This window comes from Saprolegnia parasitica, assembly GCF_000151545.1.
Source record: "Saprolegnia parasitica CBS 223.65 unplaced genomic scaffold supercont2.78, whole genome shotgun sequence".
In the NCBI taxonomy this organism is placed as follows: Eukaryota; Oomycota; class Saprolegniomycetes; order Saprolegniales; family Saprolegniaceae; genus Saprolegnia; species Saprolegnia parasitica.
The window spans coordinates 37,043-51,693 of NW_012156472.1; the positions used below are offsets into that span (position 1 = coordinate 37,043).

At 59.9% G+C, this 14,651-nt stretch overlaps 7 protein-coding genes across 7 annotated transcripts; 4 read left to right on the top strand and 3 right to left on the bottom strand.

Annotated features, from left to right (window-relative positions):
* The first annotated feature begins 99 nt into the window (after positions 1-99).
* On the top strand, positions 100-1,824 carry SPRG_12556 (hypothetical protein). Its single transcript, XM_012351302.1, has 7 exons — positions 100-507; positions 560-640; positions 690-938; positions 989-1,162; positions 1,210-1,251; positions 1,297-1,482; positions 1,532-1,824. Exons 1-7 carry the CDS (start codon positions 124-126, stop codon positions 1,781-1,783), a joined length of 1,368 nt encoding a protein of 455 aa, XP_012206692.1. The 5' UTR covers positions 100-123; the 3' UTR covers positions 1,784-1,824.
* A 61-nt stretch (positions 1,825-1,885) lies between these two features.
* On the bottom strand, positions 1,886-3,974 carry SPRG_12557 (hypothetical protein; the record flags this gene model as incomplete). The annotated part of the gene is made up of 1 exon (XM_012351303.1): positions 1,886-3,974. The coding sequence occupies exon 1, from the start codon at positions 3,944-3,946 to the stop codon at positions 1,886-1,888; it is 2,061 nt and encodes a 686-aa protein (XP_012206693.1). The 5' UTR covers positions 3,947-3,974.
* A 1,048-nt stretch (positions 3,975-5,022) lies between these two features.
* Positions 5,023-7,640, top strand: SPRG_12558 (hypothetical protein). Its single transcript, XM_012351304.1, has one exon. It carries the CDS (start codon positions 5,031-5,033, stop codon positions 7,596-7,598), a length of 2,568 nt encoding a protein of 855 aa, XP_012206694.1. The 5' UTR covers positions 5,023-5,030; the 3' UTR covers positions 7,599-7,640.
* Positions 7,641-8,826: 1,186 nt separating this feature from the next.
* Positions 8,827-10,673, bottom strand: SPRG_12559 (hypothetical protein). Its single transcript, XM_012351305.1, has 5 exons — positions 9,948-10,673; positions 9,724-9,897; positions 9,539-9,674; positions 9,259-9,483; positions 8,827-9,210 (listed from the first exon to the last, which is right to left on the bottom strand). Exons 1-5 carry the CDS (start codon positions 10,610-10,612, stop codon positions 8,872-8,874), a joined length of 1,539 nt encoding a protein of 512 aa, XP_012206695.1. The 5' UTR covers positions 10,613-10,673; the 3' UTR covers positions 8,827-8,871.
* Positions 10,674-10,756: 83 nt separating this feature from the next.
* On the top strand, positions 10,757-11,290 carry SPRG_12560 (hypothetical protein). The gene is made up of 4 exons (XM_012351306.1): positions 10,757-10,794; positions 10,842-10,951; positions 11,004-11,028; positions 11,075-11,290. The coding sequence occupies exons 1-4, from the start codon at positions 10,763-10,765 to the stop codon at positions 11,199-11,201; spliced, it is 294 nt and encodes a 97-aa protein (XP_012206696.1). The 5' UTR covers positions 10,757-10,762; the 3' UTR covers positions 11,202-11,290.
* On the bottom strand, positions 11,210-13,050 carry SPRG_12561 (hypothetical protein). Its single transcript, XM_012351307.1, has 10 exons — positions 12,833-13,050; positions 12,753-12,779; positions 12,620-12,698; positions 12,092-12,567; positions 11,921-12,044; positions 11,825-11,872; positions 11,662-11,751; positions 11,535-11,612; positions 11,450-11,490; positions 11,210-11,406 (listed from the first exon to the last, which is right to left on the bottom strand). Exons 1-10 carry the CDS (start codon positions 13,027-13,029, stop codon positions 11,241-11,243), a joined length of 1,326 nt encoding a protein of 441 aa, XP_012206697.1. The 5' UTR covers positions 13,030-13,050; the 3' UTR covers positions 11,210-11,240.
* A 605-nt stretch (positions 13,051-13,655) lies between these two features.
* SPRG_12562 (hypothetical protein) lies at positions 13,656-14,651 on the top strand. The gene is made up of 3 exons (XM_012351308.1): positions 13,656-14,067; positions 14,116-14,222; positions 14,272-14,651. Exons 1-3 carry the CDS (start codon positions 13,697-13,699, stop codon positions 14,595-14,597), a joined length of 804 nt encoding a protein of 267 aa, XP_012206698.1. The 5' UTR covers positions 13,656-13,696; the 3' UTR covers positions 14,598-14,651.

The window sequence follows — 14,651 nt, forward strand, 5'->3', positions numbered from 1 at the left end:
CGAGCCGATTTGGAACGACGGCAAAAAGCCGATGGAGCGGCCTCGGTTCCCGCATGGGAGAGCCGCCGACCCGCGAGACATTACGATTGAAAAGTGGACGCGACTGCCAGCGCACGCAAGCTTATGACCGAGGCTAGGCTGCGCGCGGACCGGGCGACGCTCAAGGAGCGGCTAAAGGCGGCGACGGACGAGAACGAGCTCTTGCGCTTGCGCTGCCAGCAAGAGAAGGACCACTTCTCGCGCGAGTACGCCCAAGTAGAAGCCCGCTTGCGCATCGCCAACACGACGCTCGAGCGCAGTCGCAAGCACGTCGAGGCGACGATCCTCGAGCGCGACGTCAAGATTGACCAGCTGCAGAAGCACTTGGACCTCCAGCAGCAGCTCATCGAGTCGTACCGGAAGCAGTCGTCGACGATGTACAGCACGATCATTGAAAATGGTACCGACGCGCTCAAGAAGAGCATGCGAAGCTCGTTTTCTCGGTCCACGCACGCGACCAACAACCAGGTAGGCTCCCCAAGCGCAAGACCACGTCGCGGGAACTATTGCCGGGACCTAGACGGACGACGACGAGACAAGCAGCGTCCACGCACGCAACGACCGCGACAGCGATGCGCGCATCCATGCGCTCGAGCAGCAAGTACGTCTGCCGAGTGGCCAGCGGTGGCCGACTCGGTTGCGCTTTCTAGGTCACCAAGCTCTTTGGGCAACTCGAGGACGAGCGCGCGGAGGCCGATGCGATAGCGGCGCACGTCGACCAGCAGAAAGCTGTCAACGTCAAACTATTGAAGACGATCAAGACGCTCAAGCGCAAGCTCGATGAGAGCAGTGAAAGAAGCAGCATGGAGCAGATGCTGACGGACCTCCAAGGCCGCTTCCGCAAGGTGTCGCTCGAGCAAGAATCCATGTCGGCCGCGCTGCAAGAAGCCAACGACAAGGTGCTCTGTCATTCGTGTTCCCGCTGTAGGAGTCTCACATCCGTGCCTAGCTCGCTCGCGCCAGCGACGAGATTGCAACGCTGCAGTCAGACCTGGCGGCCAAGGCAGCCCAGCTCGGTGAGGCGTCGGCGACGCTTACGGCCCGCGACAGCGAGGTCCAAAGTCTTTTGCAAAAGATTGGCAAGCAAGACCACTACATTGCCGACCTCGAAGCCGACTACAAGGTCGCACACATCTCTTCTTCTCCCTCTCACTGGAGAGTTTGGTCTAGACACTTGGAACGCCCGGTCTCGCCCACGTCCAGACGTCTGCGGTATGTACATACTATGTCGAAAGGTGCTAGGCGCATCGGTTGTAGGTGCAGCAGCTGCAGCAGCAAGTGGGACGGAAGAACGAAGAGCTTGCCGCGCTCGAGCTCCGCATCAAGCAGCTCGAGCGCGAAAAGGCGCTGACAGACACGAGGATACCACCAACGATTGGCGACGACAACGGCGACGCGACGTTGCGCCTCTCACTCACTGACCTCGACCAGCTGTACACGCAGGTCGGTGGTCATTTGATCGGTCGTTAAAACCACTGAAATGTGCTTTTAGGCGCTGCGGGTCGAGCACAAGGCACAGGTGATCGCATCGATGGTGGCCTCGTTCGACGACGGCGGCGACCTCAACGCGCTCCTGCACACACTCGACGACCCCGTCGAGTCGCCGATGCTCACGAGCATTCCAGAGGGCAAGCAGCAGCTGCTCATGTCCCTCCTAGCAGCGCAGTCGACGCTCGACAACATGTCGGACACGTTTGCTTGTACATATGCCAAGAACCTTGGTGCGAGGTGCGCCATGCAATAAGATCCTATTTTCGAATTTTGACATTTTGCTTCGATAACTTGATAATTGGCGAGAGATCAACACCACCAACACACGATACCATTCACAGAGTGTACATGCGGACTATCGCGATGTCTGGACAAGATCGAGGTACGCCGTCATGGCTGCTTGGACGCTGGCGCAGCCCGCCACCGAGGTGTCCAAGCAGTCGACGGAAAATCGCCCAGGGGTGGTGCCAGGACGGGTGCTCTTAGAATTCGATGCGACCGAGGCCAGCGCCTCGAGAAGCGGGCGGCCGTCTTGCGACCAGCGCTCGTCGTTGCGAGCCGTCTCGAGCTCCGTGATTGGGCGAAACACATTGTGCGACGGAAGCGCATTGGCCACATCGGTGGCGACAGCGTACGCGTCAGCGACTGCGGTGGCGTCGGCCGGGCAGGCATGGGCGAACCGGAGACTCGCGACACTTGCGTCCGTCTCGATGCACGGCGACGTTGCCTGGGCGCGCCGCATATACGTCTCGATGGACGCGGCGAGCGGGGTGTAGCTGCACACGAGGCTCGCGACGGCGCAGAGCTCGGCGTAGTCGCTGAACCGGCCCCAAAAGACGCGTGGCGATCGCACGTAAAAGGCTTCCCAGTGCAGCGCTGCGCCAAAGTCCCCCGTCTTGGTCGTGTACGCATGCAAACCCGCAAGCAACTTGGCCGGTTCCAGCGTCGGATACCGCGACGAAGCGAGCTCAACGATCGCAGCTTCGGCGGCGCGCCGGCCTTTCGGGGACAAGCCTGCACCGTGGACGCGCGGGTCTAGCACCATCGCCGCCATCCAGTGCTGCTCGCCGAAAGTCACCAGCTCGTTTTCAATCGCAGACGTGTACGCGGCCTTGACGTCGTCGGCGAGTCCTACGGCGTGGACGACGGCACCGAGGCTCCACGCCCACGTCGCAGCCACCATGCCGGACGACACACCGGGCATCGCAGAGAGCGCCGACAGCACCACGTGTGGTGCCAGAAGGGTGTCCCCGAGGCGGAGAAGAGGGCCATCGTCCGCTTGCAGGAGCGTTTCCCCAAGCTCGGCCTGCAACCGAATCGCTTGCTTGAGAACCACCGCGTGTTCGAGCCACGACCGCGCTCCGATGGCCATTTGTCCTGGGTGTGGCCAGGCGTGCAGCAGCTCGGGACGAGACGCGACCACCGACGTGACGCGCACGGCAGCGTTGCACGCTGCGGCCACCGCCGGGACGTGTCGCAAGAGCGCAGCAAGATGGCGCAGCGAGACGTGACCCATGCAAATGCCAGTGAGCGTGACGTAGATCGCGTGCGCGCTGCTTTCGTTGCTGCAGACGTTGACGGTCGCCTGCCGCGACGAGAGGTACGACTGTACGGTCGCCAAGATCGTTGCGCCGTCCATGCTCGGCGCCATGCGTTCCAAGAGGTAGGCCGTCGCGTCTTCGTTGATGAGCACGACGTTGGTGTACTCGTCGGCACGCGTGTCGAGCACGAGCGTGAGGCACTGCGCGTTCTCGACAAAGCGGCGCATGGCGTCGTGCAGAGCGCCTTGCAGCCGCGGCAGCACGATCGAGCGCGCCGCCGCCATTGTCAGCGGCGCCGTCCCCGGTGGCTGGAGCGCGCCAAACGCCGCGACGTAGAACGGATTCTCAAGTAGCGTCCATGGCACGTTGTCGGTGATGAGGGCGAGAACGATCTTGTCGCTGTAGGCGCTGGTGACGACATCCTCGCTACTCTCGAGAGCGCGATGAACCGCTGCCTTGGCGGCCGCATCCACAGCGGCGCACTCGACCGCAATGTGGTGCTCCATGCGGCTGCGGTTCTGGCTCGTTTCCTTATGGCAGTGGATGCACTTGAAGCGCTTGCCCTTGAGCGTCTCGGCGCTCAGAACAAAGTGCTCGTAGATGGCGCCACGCTTGCGCCCTGGCTGGAGCGTCGTCTCGCCGCTGGAGACCAACGGCGACGGTTCGCGCGATGGCGCAGGCTGGAGCACGGGGCACTCTTCGAGGTGGTGCTCCATCCGCTTGCGGTTCTGGCTCGTCTCCTTCTCGCAGTGCTTGCACTTGAAGCGCTTTATGTTGCCGCGCTCGGACGCGAGCGTAAAGTGCTCGTACACCGGGCCACGCTTGCGCCCCAGGCGCGACGGCCCTTTGCTGTCGACGTCGTCGGCAGCGTCCATCGTCGTCGACCGTTGGCCAATGACGGCCTTTCTCGTCGCGCCGGCATTGATTGGCGCAAATCTTTACGTCTTTTTACGACACTTTACGGATAATTGACGGATACTTTTAACGGCAATGTCAAGATCACGAGATACTGTGAGGTGTCTTCAAATAGTGTGCTGCGACTCCTGACGATACATGATGACACGCAACACAAGATTGCCTTTTCGTATCCTTACGCAAAGAAAGGTCGGCGAACGCGCGTAGAGTGTGCTTGTTGACGCGGCAGACAGGCGCATGGGACCGCGCCCCTTGAGCATCACCGTCATTAGTGCAGGTCCTTTCTTCTAGTATCTATGCAGTCGCCAGCGCAGGTCGCCACTGGCAAGCAGCAGTAGCATTACGCGAGGCGTTCTCGCGTGATCCGTCTTGGGACATCGTCGTTGGCCATCGATGGACGCGGCTGCGTTGTCAAATGCGGAGGCATGTTGATGGCTGATGCTTGTTGATGGACCGTGAGCAACACCTTACGTCGACGACAGCGGCGGCTGATTGCCTGGATGACGAGCGTCTCATGGGCGGTGCCTTGCAGCACGGTTCGTGGCGACAGTGGTCGGGAGGTCGTCCATCGCTCGGGCGCGGTGGCTGCAAGCGGTGAAATGTGAGACGACGACGACGAGGAGCCGAGTCCGCGTCCTACACCTGTGCCTCTGTGGAGAAGGTACTTTTATTGTAGGGGTTCTTGCAGCTTGGGTACTTGAAGCAGTGCTCAAGTTTGGCCACCCAAAATGCATGGCGCGGTCTTGCGTCCGTCATCCTGATCACCGGCACGGCCACAACTTAACGGCAACATCAATATTTCCGCCGTGCTTATTTTGGACCCAAAAGAACATACATGATATACGTCGTCAACTTTACGCGAAACAAGTGTGACGTTATAATAAAATACGCCGTGTCTGTTTCGTCAACAGCCACTGGCTATGGCCGTCGCGTGGAAACAGAAAAAATCTGGGACAGTCCGCGTATTTTTATTCTTATCCGAGTTTAAAAATCAAGCCGTTGTGGTGCAATCTCAGCACCAGATCTTATTTTACCTCGCCGAGAATGGAGCTCTGGGGCACGCTGCGCCACAAGATCAGCGGCGGCGCCGTCGACTCGGACTCAGACGCGTACGTCCAGCAGTTCTTTGATGCGACTCCCGAAGAGGACGCCTGGGCCCTCGCGCACTACCGCGACGCCGTCACCGCCTTTGTGACGCAGCACGTGGCCGACGGCCGCCGCGTCGCGCTCGTCACGTCGGGCTCGGCGACCGTGCCGCTCAACGACCAAGGATCGATGGACGCCGTCTCATACGGCGACCGCGGCGCCGCGAGCGCGGAGCAGCTTCTCCGCGCCGGCTACGCTGTGCTCTTTCTGCACCGGCAGGGCTCGCTCGCTCCCTTTTCGCGCCATTTCCAGCGCTACATCCAAGACAACGTGTTCATGTCCATGTGCCAAATGGACGACGAAGGTAGCTTGGTGTTCCGCAGCGACGACGCCGACCGCAAGGCCTTCATTGCCGAGGTGCTCGAGAGCTCGCAAGCCACGTCGGCGCGGCTCTTCCACCTCCGCTTCACGACGGTCCAGCAGTACATGCACTACCTCCGCATGGCCTCGATGGCGCTCGAGGTCGTCAACACGCGCGGGCTCATCTTGCTTGGCGCGTCGGTCCTCGACTATTACGTGCCGTCGTCGACAACGACCGCGATCTACTCCAACTTGAACGCTGACAGCATGCCGACGTCGCCGTCCCAGAAGGAGAAGAACGCGCTCACGCTCAACCTCGTGCGCACGCCCAACTTGATCCGGAAGATCCGCAAGGAGTATGCGCCAACGTCGTTTCTCATCACACTCAAGGCCGTGGCCGACAAGAACCTCATGCACGAAGCGGCGTACAATGACATTGAGCGCTGGGGCGTCGACCTCGTCGTCGCCAACTCGCCGATGCTGCCCGACGAGCTCGCGCTCATCTCGGAGCAAGAAGAGTTTATCGTCGCACCCAAGCTCGACAACGACGTCGACCTCGACACGCTGTGCGCGGCCGCGCTCGTCGAGGCCCACCGCAACTTTACCACGTCGCGCGCGATCCTCAAGCAGAGCAAGGCGCTGTTGCTCATGACGGCCAAATTCTCCATGATGAAGGAGAACGACACGCTCAACGTGGACGCGGATGGGAACAAGAACGTGCCCTTCAAGATTGGCGTCCGCGTCCGCGTCGACCGGTCGCTTGGCGATGCGTCGCCGATCTACGAGCTCAAGCACATTTTCCAGAACCGCAGCCACTGCGCCCGCGTGCACATTTGGCAGCGCGTCGACGGCGACATGGATGTCATGGTGGCCTTTTCGCCGGCCGGTACGCCCGACACGGTGCGCGCGCTCTGGGGCGACTTTTGGGGCGGCTGGGCCGAAGACGAGATTGCCGAGTTCAAGGAGCAGGTCGGCCACCTCTCGCTCGGCTCGGCCCTGTACGGCCTCGCGCAGGGTGTCACGGCGACCGTCGGCGGCGACTACTCGCAAGCGCACCAGATGCTGAGCTACATTGCGTCCAAGATTGGCTCGGCGTGGTCGGAGGGCGAGCAGACGCGCATTCGCCAAGCGATCCAGAACATGCTGGCCGTCAACTTTAACCGCGGTCTCGTCGAGTGGACTGACTTGCATTCGGTGGACGACCTTCGGTTTGCGGCCTCGACCGTGCCGACCCTCCAGCGCAGCGGCACGATGACGTGCCAAGAAGCCGAGATGCTCTCCATGCGCCGCAAGCCGCGCTCGGGCAGCGGCGACCTCAGCAACGACGGCGAGAGCGACGACGACAAGTATGCGCGCGCCGAAGTCGTCAAGGTGCACAAGGCGCTGCTCTCGTACTTTGACGAGATGGTGCAAGAAGGGCTCATTGACGCCGTCTTGCCTTACGTGGCCAACGGCATTCCCATGCACGTGACGGGGTACTCGATGGGCGGCATGCTCGGCCAGCTCTTTTGCCTCAAGCTCGCGGACGTGGCGTTTGCCAAGTGCAATGTGCCCAAGTGCAATCTCGCCAATGTGACGGGCGTGTTTTTCGGCACGCCGCGCGTCGGCGATGCGGGGTTTGCGGCCCGCCTCAAGCTCCTCTACGGCGGGTACCAGCTGCTCAACGTCATGCACCCGCTCGACACGGTGCATGCATTTCCGCCGACCTCGGAAGGCTACGCCGATGCGATGCTCAAGGTGTTTTTGAAGGAGGACGGCGCGTCGATGGGCCGCCGCCGCGCGACGCGCTTTTCGATGCTGCCGCTCTCGCGCCGCATGGACAAGCTCATTGACGCGGCCAAGGCGCGCTCGACCGAGCCGTGCAAGCTCTGTGCCCGCGTCGACCACGAAACGGACCACCACCGGTGCCGGTACTGCACGCGGCGCGGGGACCACCGCGGCGACGCGTGCCCGTACCGCGCCGAGGGCTGCGTGCTCTGCGGCAGCAAGCGCCACGCGACGGGCGAGCACCGCTGCAGCGTCTGCGCGCAGTATGGCCACCGCGGCCGCGACTGCCACCAGCAAAGCACGGTCGGCACGCTCGAGATGCTCGCGTACTTTCGCTTCCACGACTTTTTGTACTACAACAACAACCTCAAAAAGTCGGTCGAGTTTTCGACGGGCTGAGTTGCGTTGTGTGTGTATATTTAATAGCAGTTTACTGCGTTTCATTCGACTATAATCCTTTTCATTCCAAGAGTTATAGGAACATGTTGTCTTAATAGTAGTGCTACATGTAGTACGCGTGAATGCGTGGGAGGTGGCACCAGCACTTGGTCGTTGAAAGGGAGCTGCGCACGGAGATCCATCCTCTCATTCGAATATGGCGGCGAAATTGGACGCTTGGGCGGATAGAGGCACATAGTAGGAAGACAGGAGACCAAATCTGAGGTCGACGAGAGGCTCCTCTCAGTAGCGATCGTGGCCATTGGCATGCAACGGAACGCGAGAGGTGCGTAGGGGTAGGTGTAACTTTGCGTGTAAAATGACGTTGGCGATGCGAGCTCCTTGCTCTCGTGTTGGCATGCTATTGACTACCCTCTCTCATGAACCATCCAACTATGGCAACGACCGTCTACAGGAACTGTGGAATGGATGGATTGTTGGACACCCTGTACGTCACAGCGTAGGCGACGTTAGCGTCGTACCTTTTTTCCGCGTACAACGGGTCCGTCGACATCACTACACTTGATCGGCACCAGAACCGATACTTGGGGGAGTAGGCTCGTTGGTAGGAGCACAACTTGTGTGACGACCAGGCACTGGGCAGATCGAGAGAATACGAATAGATTGAACAATGACTTTCAACCGCAGGCGCCAGACGTTCTCGCGTCGATTGTGGAGTTTGAAGAGCAAAATTCCAGAAGAAAAGGAAAGAAAAACAAGCCAGGACGACGATGTTTCCGACCTACGCCAGGGACGACAACTGCGCCAAGCGGATCTCTGGCCGTTGAAGTTTACAGTCGAAGCGCGCGCCGCCACCATTCGCTCAGCTTGCAGGCCACCTCTCGGCACCTCAAGAATCGCTAGTCACATACAACGATGTTGCATTGCACGCTACTGCATCCCTTCCACCCTCCTGTCAATTGACCTCTCGTACCGCGATCAAAGCGACGTCAAAAACGGCCGATCGCTGGACAGGTCGACGGTCGCAAAAGATGTGATCTGGCTCCGTGGCACTAGATCGTGTCTCGGGGCCTGTCTTCTGACCGGTTGGCGCTACAGGTGATGCGATCGCGCTCGAGACATTGGAGCCGTCACACTTGGACTCGCATCGTGTCGCTCTCGACACAAAAAACGCTGCTCTCGCGATGCGTCGTCACGAGCTGCTTTGCTTTTCCTGCCCGGGTGTTAGTAGAATCCAAACACTATCTATACTTTCATTTATTGCTACAAGGGCTCATACGGCGCCCGGGGTCATCGCGACGCGGAAGCAGACGTGCTCAATGTCGTTGGGACCAACGCACTCGTCGATCGTCATGGTGTCGTCCAGCACCAGCGCGTCGTCGTCGCCGTCGAGCGTCACATACAAGTACGAGAGTGGCATCTCGAGGTTGTACTCGGCGTGGATGAACCGCTTGAGCTTGTACACCTTCATTTTCAGCCGCATGTTGCACAGCATCGGCGGGAGCGTGCCAAACCGGACTGGCACGTCCACGCGCAATGATCGGGGCGCGTGTTTGCCCAAGAGCGCCGTGTCCCAGCGCGCAAATTTCTTGATCGTACTGTGGATCTTGACCTAAATATGAAGCAGGATCTATCAAGCATCTCTCAAGTCAAGGCGGACCGTAATGTCAGGGCGCGTCCGGCCCTTCAAAAGCCCCATGGCTTGTCCAATGTCCAAGATCGCAGCAAAGCTGTGGCCGAGTTCTTGGTACGCCATGTGCAGATACTCGAGCTCGGCGGGCGTGTACGGTTTGTGCTTGCGGGGAATCTCGGGTGTCTCTTTCGCGCGGCGCTTGGCGGCCGCCGACATGCGAACCCCCTTGCGCGCAAGCCGGCTAAACTTGTGCTAATGGGCATCGAATCCATGGCCGAGTCCTCGAGACGTCTGTGAGGGGCCGTACCCGTAGCTTGTTTGTCGTGCGACAGGGCAGCAGACGTCCGCATGCGCGGCCTTCTTGGAGGATATAGGCCCACTGCGGCCCATACTCGAGCGCCATGTCGATGAGATACTTGAGTTCGTCGGGCGTAAAGGGCGGTCTAAAGAGGCGATAAGAGGAGGACACGCATAAGGGCGGATGAGGCCTACGAGCGGTTGGTCGTGTCGCCGATGCGGACGTACGAGCTGCGTGGCGGCGGCGCTGGCGCAGTGGGTGATGCCGACGCGTACACCGCGTACTGGGACGGAAGCTCCATGCGCCCCGAGTACTCGCGGTACCCAAAATGTCGGTTGGCTTCGCGCGTCAGCCGAATCTTCATGGAGCTAGCGTGGAGGCATGAGGAGGCACAATGACCAGTCAGTCCATGGCGCACCGAATCTCGCTCTGGGAGAGCTGCGGCAACGTCTCGTCGTCGCCGTGGTCTTCGTCGTCGCTGGCGAGCTGGTTGCGGAGCCGTTGGCTAAGGCGCCGCATGTCGTCTTCGTTCTTGAAGCTCTGTGACAAAGGTGCGTCGTCATCGTAGGCGTCGTGCTCGTCGGACGACGACTCGGCGCCCGACCACACGGGCGGTGGGTTCTCGGCCAGCAGCTGCGCAGTATCGTCGTCGTCGTCGCTTGGCGGAAGGGAGACCTTGCGGTCCTTGGGCGTCTTGACGGTGCGTCGCCGCGGGCGCGGACTCGCCTGTGAAAAGCTCATGTCTTCATCCTGTGGCACCTCGGAGATCGAGGGCAACATGGTCGACTGCGACGCATGCTCGTCCACGACATCCAGCCGAAAAGCGTCCACGCGTGGCGGACTCATGGGCCCGAAGACGTTGGGGCTCATGGGGACGGCGAGCGGCTCCATGGGCGTCAACGCGACCTTGTCCTCGACCTTGGCGTTCGCCTCAAACTCAAACACTTTGCTTTCGCGCCGTCGCGCCTTCTTCTGGCTCGGCGTCGGCGCCGGGAACGAGAGCCGTCGCGGGACGAGCTTGGACGACGACCGGCGCCGCAGCGTCTGCCGGCGCGCGGCCTCGCGCGTCACCGTCTCCGCCATGCGTGGTCTCTCCAGCTCCAAGGTGATTGCGACCTTTGGTCATAAAATACACGAAATCGCGTCCTCGTCCTACAAACCTCCAGTAATAAAATGCCCACATGAGAATTCCAGCACGGACCAATCAAAAGCGGCGAAAATCCAAGTGGCGACATGGCCCCAGCGTTGGCAGCCCGAAGCGCAGCGTACGTCGTCGCCGTCGCCCCTCGTGCTAGCGCGCTCGCGGACGTAGGAACCAGGCGCACAACCGCGCCGTCATCATGAAGCTCGCGCTCTTCACGGTGCTCATGTTCCTCGTGCCCATTGCGACCTACTATGTCCTGCACGACACACTCCTCGCGGGTAATACATTCCATCTCACAACCGACAGAAGGATTGAGGCATGTGCATGTAGGCTGGGAGAACCGCACCATGTGGAGGTAGTGCAAGCGTATCTCGAGTGTGACTGATGCATGTTGGTGCTAGCGGCTTTGGGGCCATTGGCATGGTCAACGTCGTTATCTTTGTCTATATCCTTGAGGCCTTCCGCGAAGACGCCGCTGCAAGTAGCAAGGAGACGGTGCCCGCTGTCGGCAAGTTCAAGAAGCAGTAGTTGCGCGATGCAGCTCGTAAGATGAAGACGATATCACGATTAATATCGCATGTCGACGACGCGGGCGTGCGCCGCATGGGACCACACGATCTGCAACGCGTCCGAGTAGATCTCGAGGTTGCTCGGGTGCTCGTGGAAGCCCGAGAGACTGCAGTTTTGGATGAGCTCCATGCCATGGGGCGACGTGAGCCGGAAGACGCCAATGCTACGCGTCCATGAGCTCCTCCTGATCAACGCATTCGACCCACCTCTTTTGCGCGTCCCGGGGCGCGACGACGATCGCAATGGCCTAAGTAAACGAGTGAGCGGACGAGCGGCCTGCGTGGCGCTGACCTCGGCCAGCATCGACTGGAACCCGCACTGCGTGTGGATGTCCACGGACGAGAGAAAGCACGTCTGCGACGGATGTGTCTACTCGGCCGAAGAGAATCAACGCAAAGACTCGCTCGCATCGTCGTACGTGGATCCAGCCAAGCGTGAGGAGGTCGTTGGCAATGCAGTACTCGAAGAGCTCTTCTTCGTGCGTCATGGTGCACATGTCGGACGAGCCCTACCATTATCGTCATCATCATCATTACCAGGATCATGTCTCGTCACGACGACAAGTTTGCAAGGGACAGCACCGTTTGCTTTGGAATGATGAGCGTCGAGATCGCGAGCTTGCAGCCAGTCTAGAGACAGCACGCGTCAGCGCAGAGTCGTCCGATGCATGAACGTACGAGCGTGCCTGTGAGGATGCCGCACGTCTCGATACCGTACGGCGGCTTGCGGGTATTGGGGTCGGCGATCCGAATAAAATCTTGGATCAAGTTGGCGGGAATCGAGAGCTCGCGCACTTCATTTCTACTCGAATGAGATGACAATTATTCAGTGAGCGTTGCGCTACGTACTGCAGCGAGAGCGTTCGGTTCTCGAGCGATTGGCGCCGAGACGACATGGAATCCGAGGCAGGCTTTGCCCTCGCAGCGACTGTCGACGACGTTGAGGGGTATCTTGTCGATGGCGTCATTTCCGGTGGCGGCAACGTGGCGCGACTCGGCATCTTGAGAGCGTCCATGGCCTTGGCACGCGCATGGCTGTCCAGTCTCGCACTGGTCGGCTTTGGCTGCGGCGGTGGTGTTTGAGGCGCGAGCATCCGCAGCGCTTGGAGCCGCGCTTCGAGCGAGAGGCCGGCGGGGTCCTTGGCGGCAGCCGACGACGACGTGGGATACGATACCGACGATGCTGCTGCTTGAACTTCTTCATTGTCTTCTCCGTGTTGGAGGATAAAGTACTCGTCTTCGTGGTGCTGTTGCAGCTGGTCGAGCTCCTCCCGGAGCATGCCATCGAGGATCTGGTCGAGGAGTTGCATCGCCTGCTTGCACTTCTACGCGCAGCGGCGGATGAGCTCTCGGGACGACGATGCCAACGCGCGGTACGTCGTTCAATCGGGCTTTCTCGGCCGCGTACTTGGCCTGGTGGTACTCGCGATGCTGCGGGATGCGGTACTGGAAGAGCCTACAGAAGCAGACGGCGCTTGACGCGTGCAAGCAGGCACAAGGCGCAACGTACAGGACCATGAGCCAGAGGTAGATGTACCTACGCAGCATTGACATGCATATGAGCGTTTAGAGCGCAAGGCGTCGGCGTACGCGTGGTCGTAGTCGTGCTGGATCGCGTAGAGCTGGCACTGGCGGTACATGACGTGGGCGCGCTGAAAGTACTTGTCGAGCGACACGTGGTTCTTGACGTCCTGCACGACGCAGAGCTTCTTGAGCTCCTCGCGGCGAAGGCGCACGCGGTCTTCGGCCTCGCGCCGGAGCGGCGAGGTCGTCGTCGTGCTGGCCATGACCGACGCTCCAACAAGATTGTGTGTCCTACGTGTCCCACCTTTTTCACGGGTCGTGAATATCACCGAGGACAAATATATTTTCACGTGAAAATAACAAAGCGCCTCGCATTCGCTTGGGTTAACGCAGCTCCCCTGCAAGTACCATAATATGCGTGTAGATGGCTCATCCATTATGATCTACCTTGAAGCTACTCATGGGAGCCCTCGTGCACGTGCAACACCGCAGCAGCTTGGTGGCAAGCATTGTTCGGCAGTAGTGAGAAACTAGTTTCGCACGTAAAACACACATATGCTTGTCCAGAGTATCCGGACATGCATGTCGCCTCGAGCACTGTTTCCGACAGTATATATGCCCTAAATAGTGTGATGTCGGGTAAAGACCGCGTGTATCGGATCCAGCGAGCTCTTTTGCACTACAACCGGTTGTCTGCGCGTTGACTAGATGTGTTCATGGTCTTGTGTCGTGTCGATGGTGTACTTTGAGCTCTGCAGCGTAAGGGCTCGTCTTCTGCTAGATACTAGTATGACACTATTCATATCGACATCAATACCAATACACTATTAAGGATTTCATATCCGGATACAGAGCCAATCGGCACCGTTTCGAACACTCGAGCTCGAAAGATCTGGCCGAAGCTTTGGCACATCTCGTTCTGCCGACAGCATGCGCGTCGCCCTCGGTCTTGCGCTAGCGCCCATAGCTGCCTCTGCCGCCAGCCTCCTTGGCAGCCCGGCAGTCGTGGCCTTCGCGACGGCCACGCACGCCACCGACCTCTCGCCGTGCATGGGCCAGCTCTTGGCCTCGACGCCGGCGAGCTGCGCATGGCTTGCGGACGCCACACGCTATGGCGTTGACCAGCTCAACCATATGATCAACACAGCGTCACCCGTGCTGCCAATGCTCATCGTGTCGGCCATCGACAAGCCCGTGGCCGGCGACTACGAGAGTCATCTCTTGGAGCTGCAAGTGCAAGTCGCCCCTTGCCTCGCGACGCCTGACCATGACGACAAGAAAACAACTCGGCCGCAGGACGCGTACGATAGTCATCTCTATCGAGGGTGGCTCATGCAGCGCGTATATAGCCATGCCTGCGACTTTGACGTTGGTCAAGTGGCCAAGTACCAGCTACTGCTCTCGCAGGCCAACGCCACCCAGCGCTGGACCCTTGTCGATAGTCTTCAAGTGTTTGGTGCGTAACAACCATAGACACCATTTACCAGCAATGGATATGTCGGTAGATTCTGACAAGCAAGGTGGCAAGCCAGAGCTGCGCCCGCTGCCTGATTTTCTGCCCGTGCAAGACGCGTCCGAGTCGCATGCGGTGCCGTTTGGGCAGCTCTTTCTGCATGTGCTCGTCGTCGCAGCGTGTCTCTTGTCGATGATTGCAGTCGTCGCGCACTCGCTCAAGACGCGCCGGGAGGGGTACGCCGCCATCTCGCGCCACGCCCAAGTCCAGAAGAAGCAAGTGCGCCGGGTGGACCTTCGCCATGCGAACCCGGTTCCGCGCAACGAGGACAAGGTGCTGCGCCACTCGCACGAGCAAAACGAGCGCTTTGCGGTTTAAAAATAAGAAACACTGCTTGATAATCTGTACGAAAGCCTCGACGACGACGATTGT

Coding starts and splice junctions, on each gene's coding strand:
- SPRG_12556 (XM_012351302.1), top strand. CDS start 124: ATGACCGAGGCTAGGCTGCGCGCGGACCGGGCGACGCTCAAGGAGCGG. Junction 641..689: donor TCCATGCGCTCGAGCAGCAA/GTACGTCTGCCG, acceptor TGCGCTTTCTAG/GTCACCAAGCTCTTTGGGCA. Junction 939..988: donor TGCAAGAAGCCAACGACAAG/GTGCTCTGTCAT, acceptor ATCCGTGCCTAG/CTCGCTCGCGCCAGCGACGA.
- SPRG_12558 (XM_012351304.1), top strand. CDS start 5,031: ATGGAGCTCTGGGGCACGCTGCGCCACAAGATCAGCGGCGGCGCCGTC.
- SPRG_12559 (XM_012351305.1), bottom strand. CDS start 10,612: ATGGCGGAGACGGTGACGCGCGAGGCCGCGCGCCGGCAGACGCTGCGG. Junction 9,675..9,723: donor GGCGACACGACCAACCGCTC/GTAGGCCTCATC, acceptor TCGCCTCTTTAG/ACCGCCCTTTACGCCCGACG. Junction 9,211..9,258: donor GGACGCGCCCTGACATTACG/GTCCGCCTTGAC, acceptor CTTCATATTTAG/GTCAAGATCCACAGTACGAT.
- SPRG_12560 (XM_012351306.1), top strand. CDS start 10,763: ATGGCCCCAGCGTTGGCAGCCCGAAGCGCAGC. Junction 10,795..10,841: donor TTGGCAGCCCGAAGCGCAGC/GTACGTCGTCGC, acceptor TCGCGGACGTAG/GAACCAGGCGCACAACCGCG. Junction 11,029..11,074: donor GAGAACCGCACCATGTGGAG/GTAGTGCAAGCG, acceptor TGTTGGTGCTAG/CGGCTTTGGGGCCATTGGCA.
- SPRG_12561 (XM_012351307.1), bottom strand. CDS start 13,029: ATGGCCAGCACGACGACGACCTCGCCGCTCCGGCGCGAGGCCGAAGAC. Junction 12,699..12,752: donor TACCTCTGGCTCATGGTCCT/GTACGTTGCGCC, acceptor CTGCTTCTGTAG/GCTCTTCCAGTACCGCATCC. Junction 12,568..12,619: donor AGAAAGCCCGATTGAACGAC/GTACCGCGCGTT, acceptor CGCTGCGCGTAG/AAGTGCAAGCAGGCGATGCA.
- SPRG_12562 (XM_012351308.1), top strand. CDS start 13,697: ATGCGCGTCGCCCTCGGTCTTGCGCTAGCGCCCATAGCTGCCTCTGCC. Junction 14,068..14,115: donor ACAACTCGGCCGCAGGACGC/GTACGATAGTCA, acceptor GCGCGTATATAG/CCATGCCTGCGACTTTGACG. Junction 14,223..14,271: donor CGATAGTCTTCAAGTGTTTG/GTGCGTAACAAC, acceptor ATATGTCGGTAG/ATTCTGACAAGCAAGGTGGC.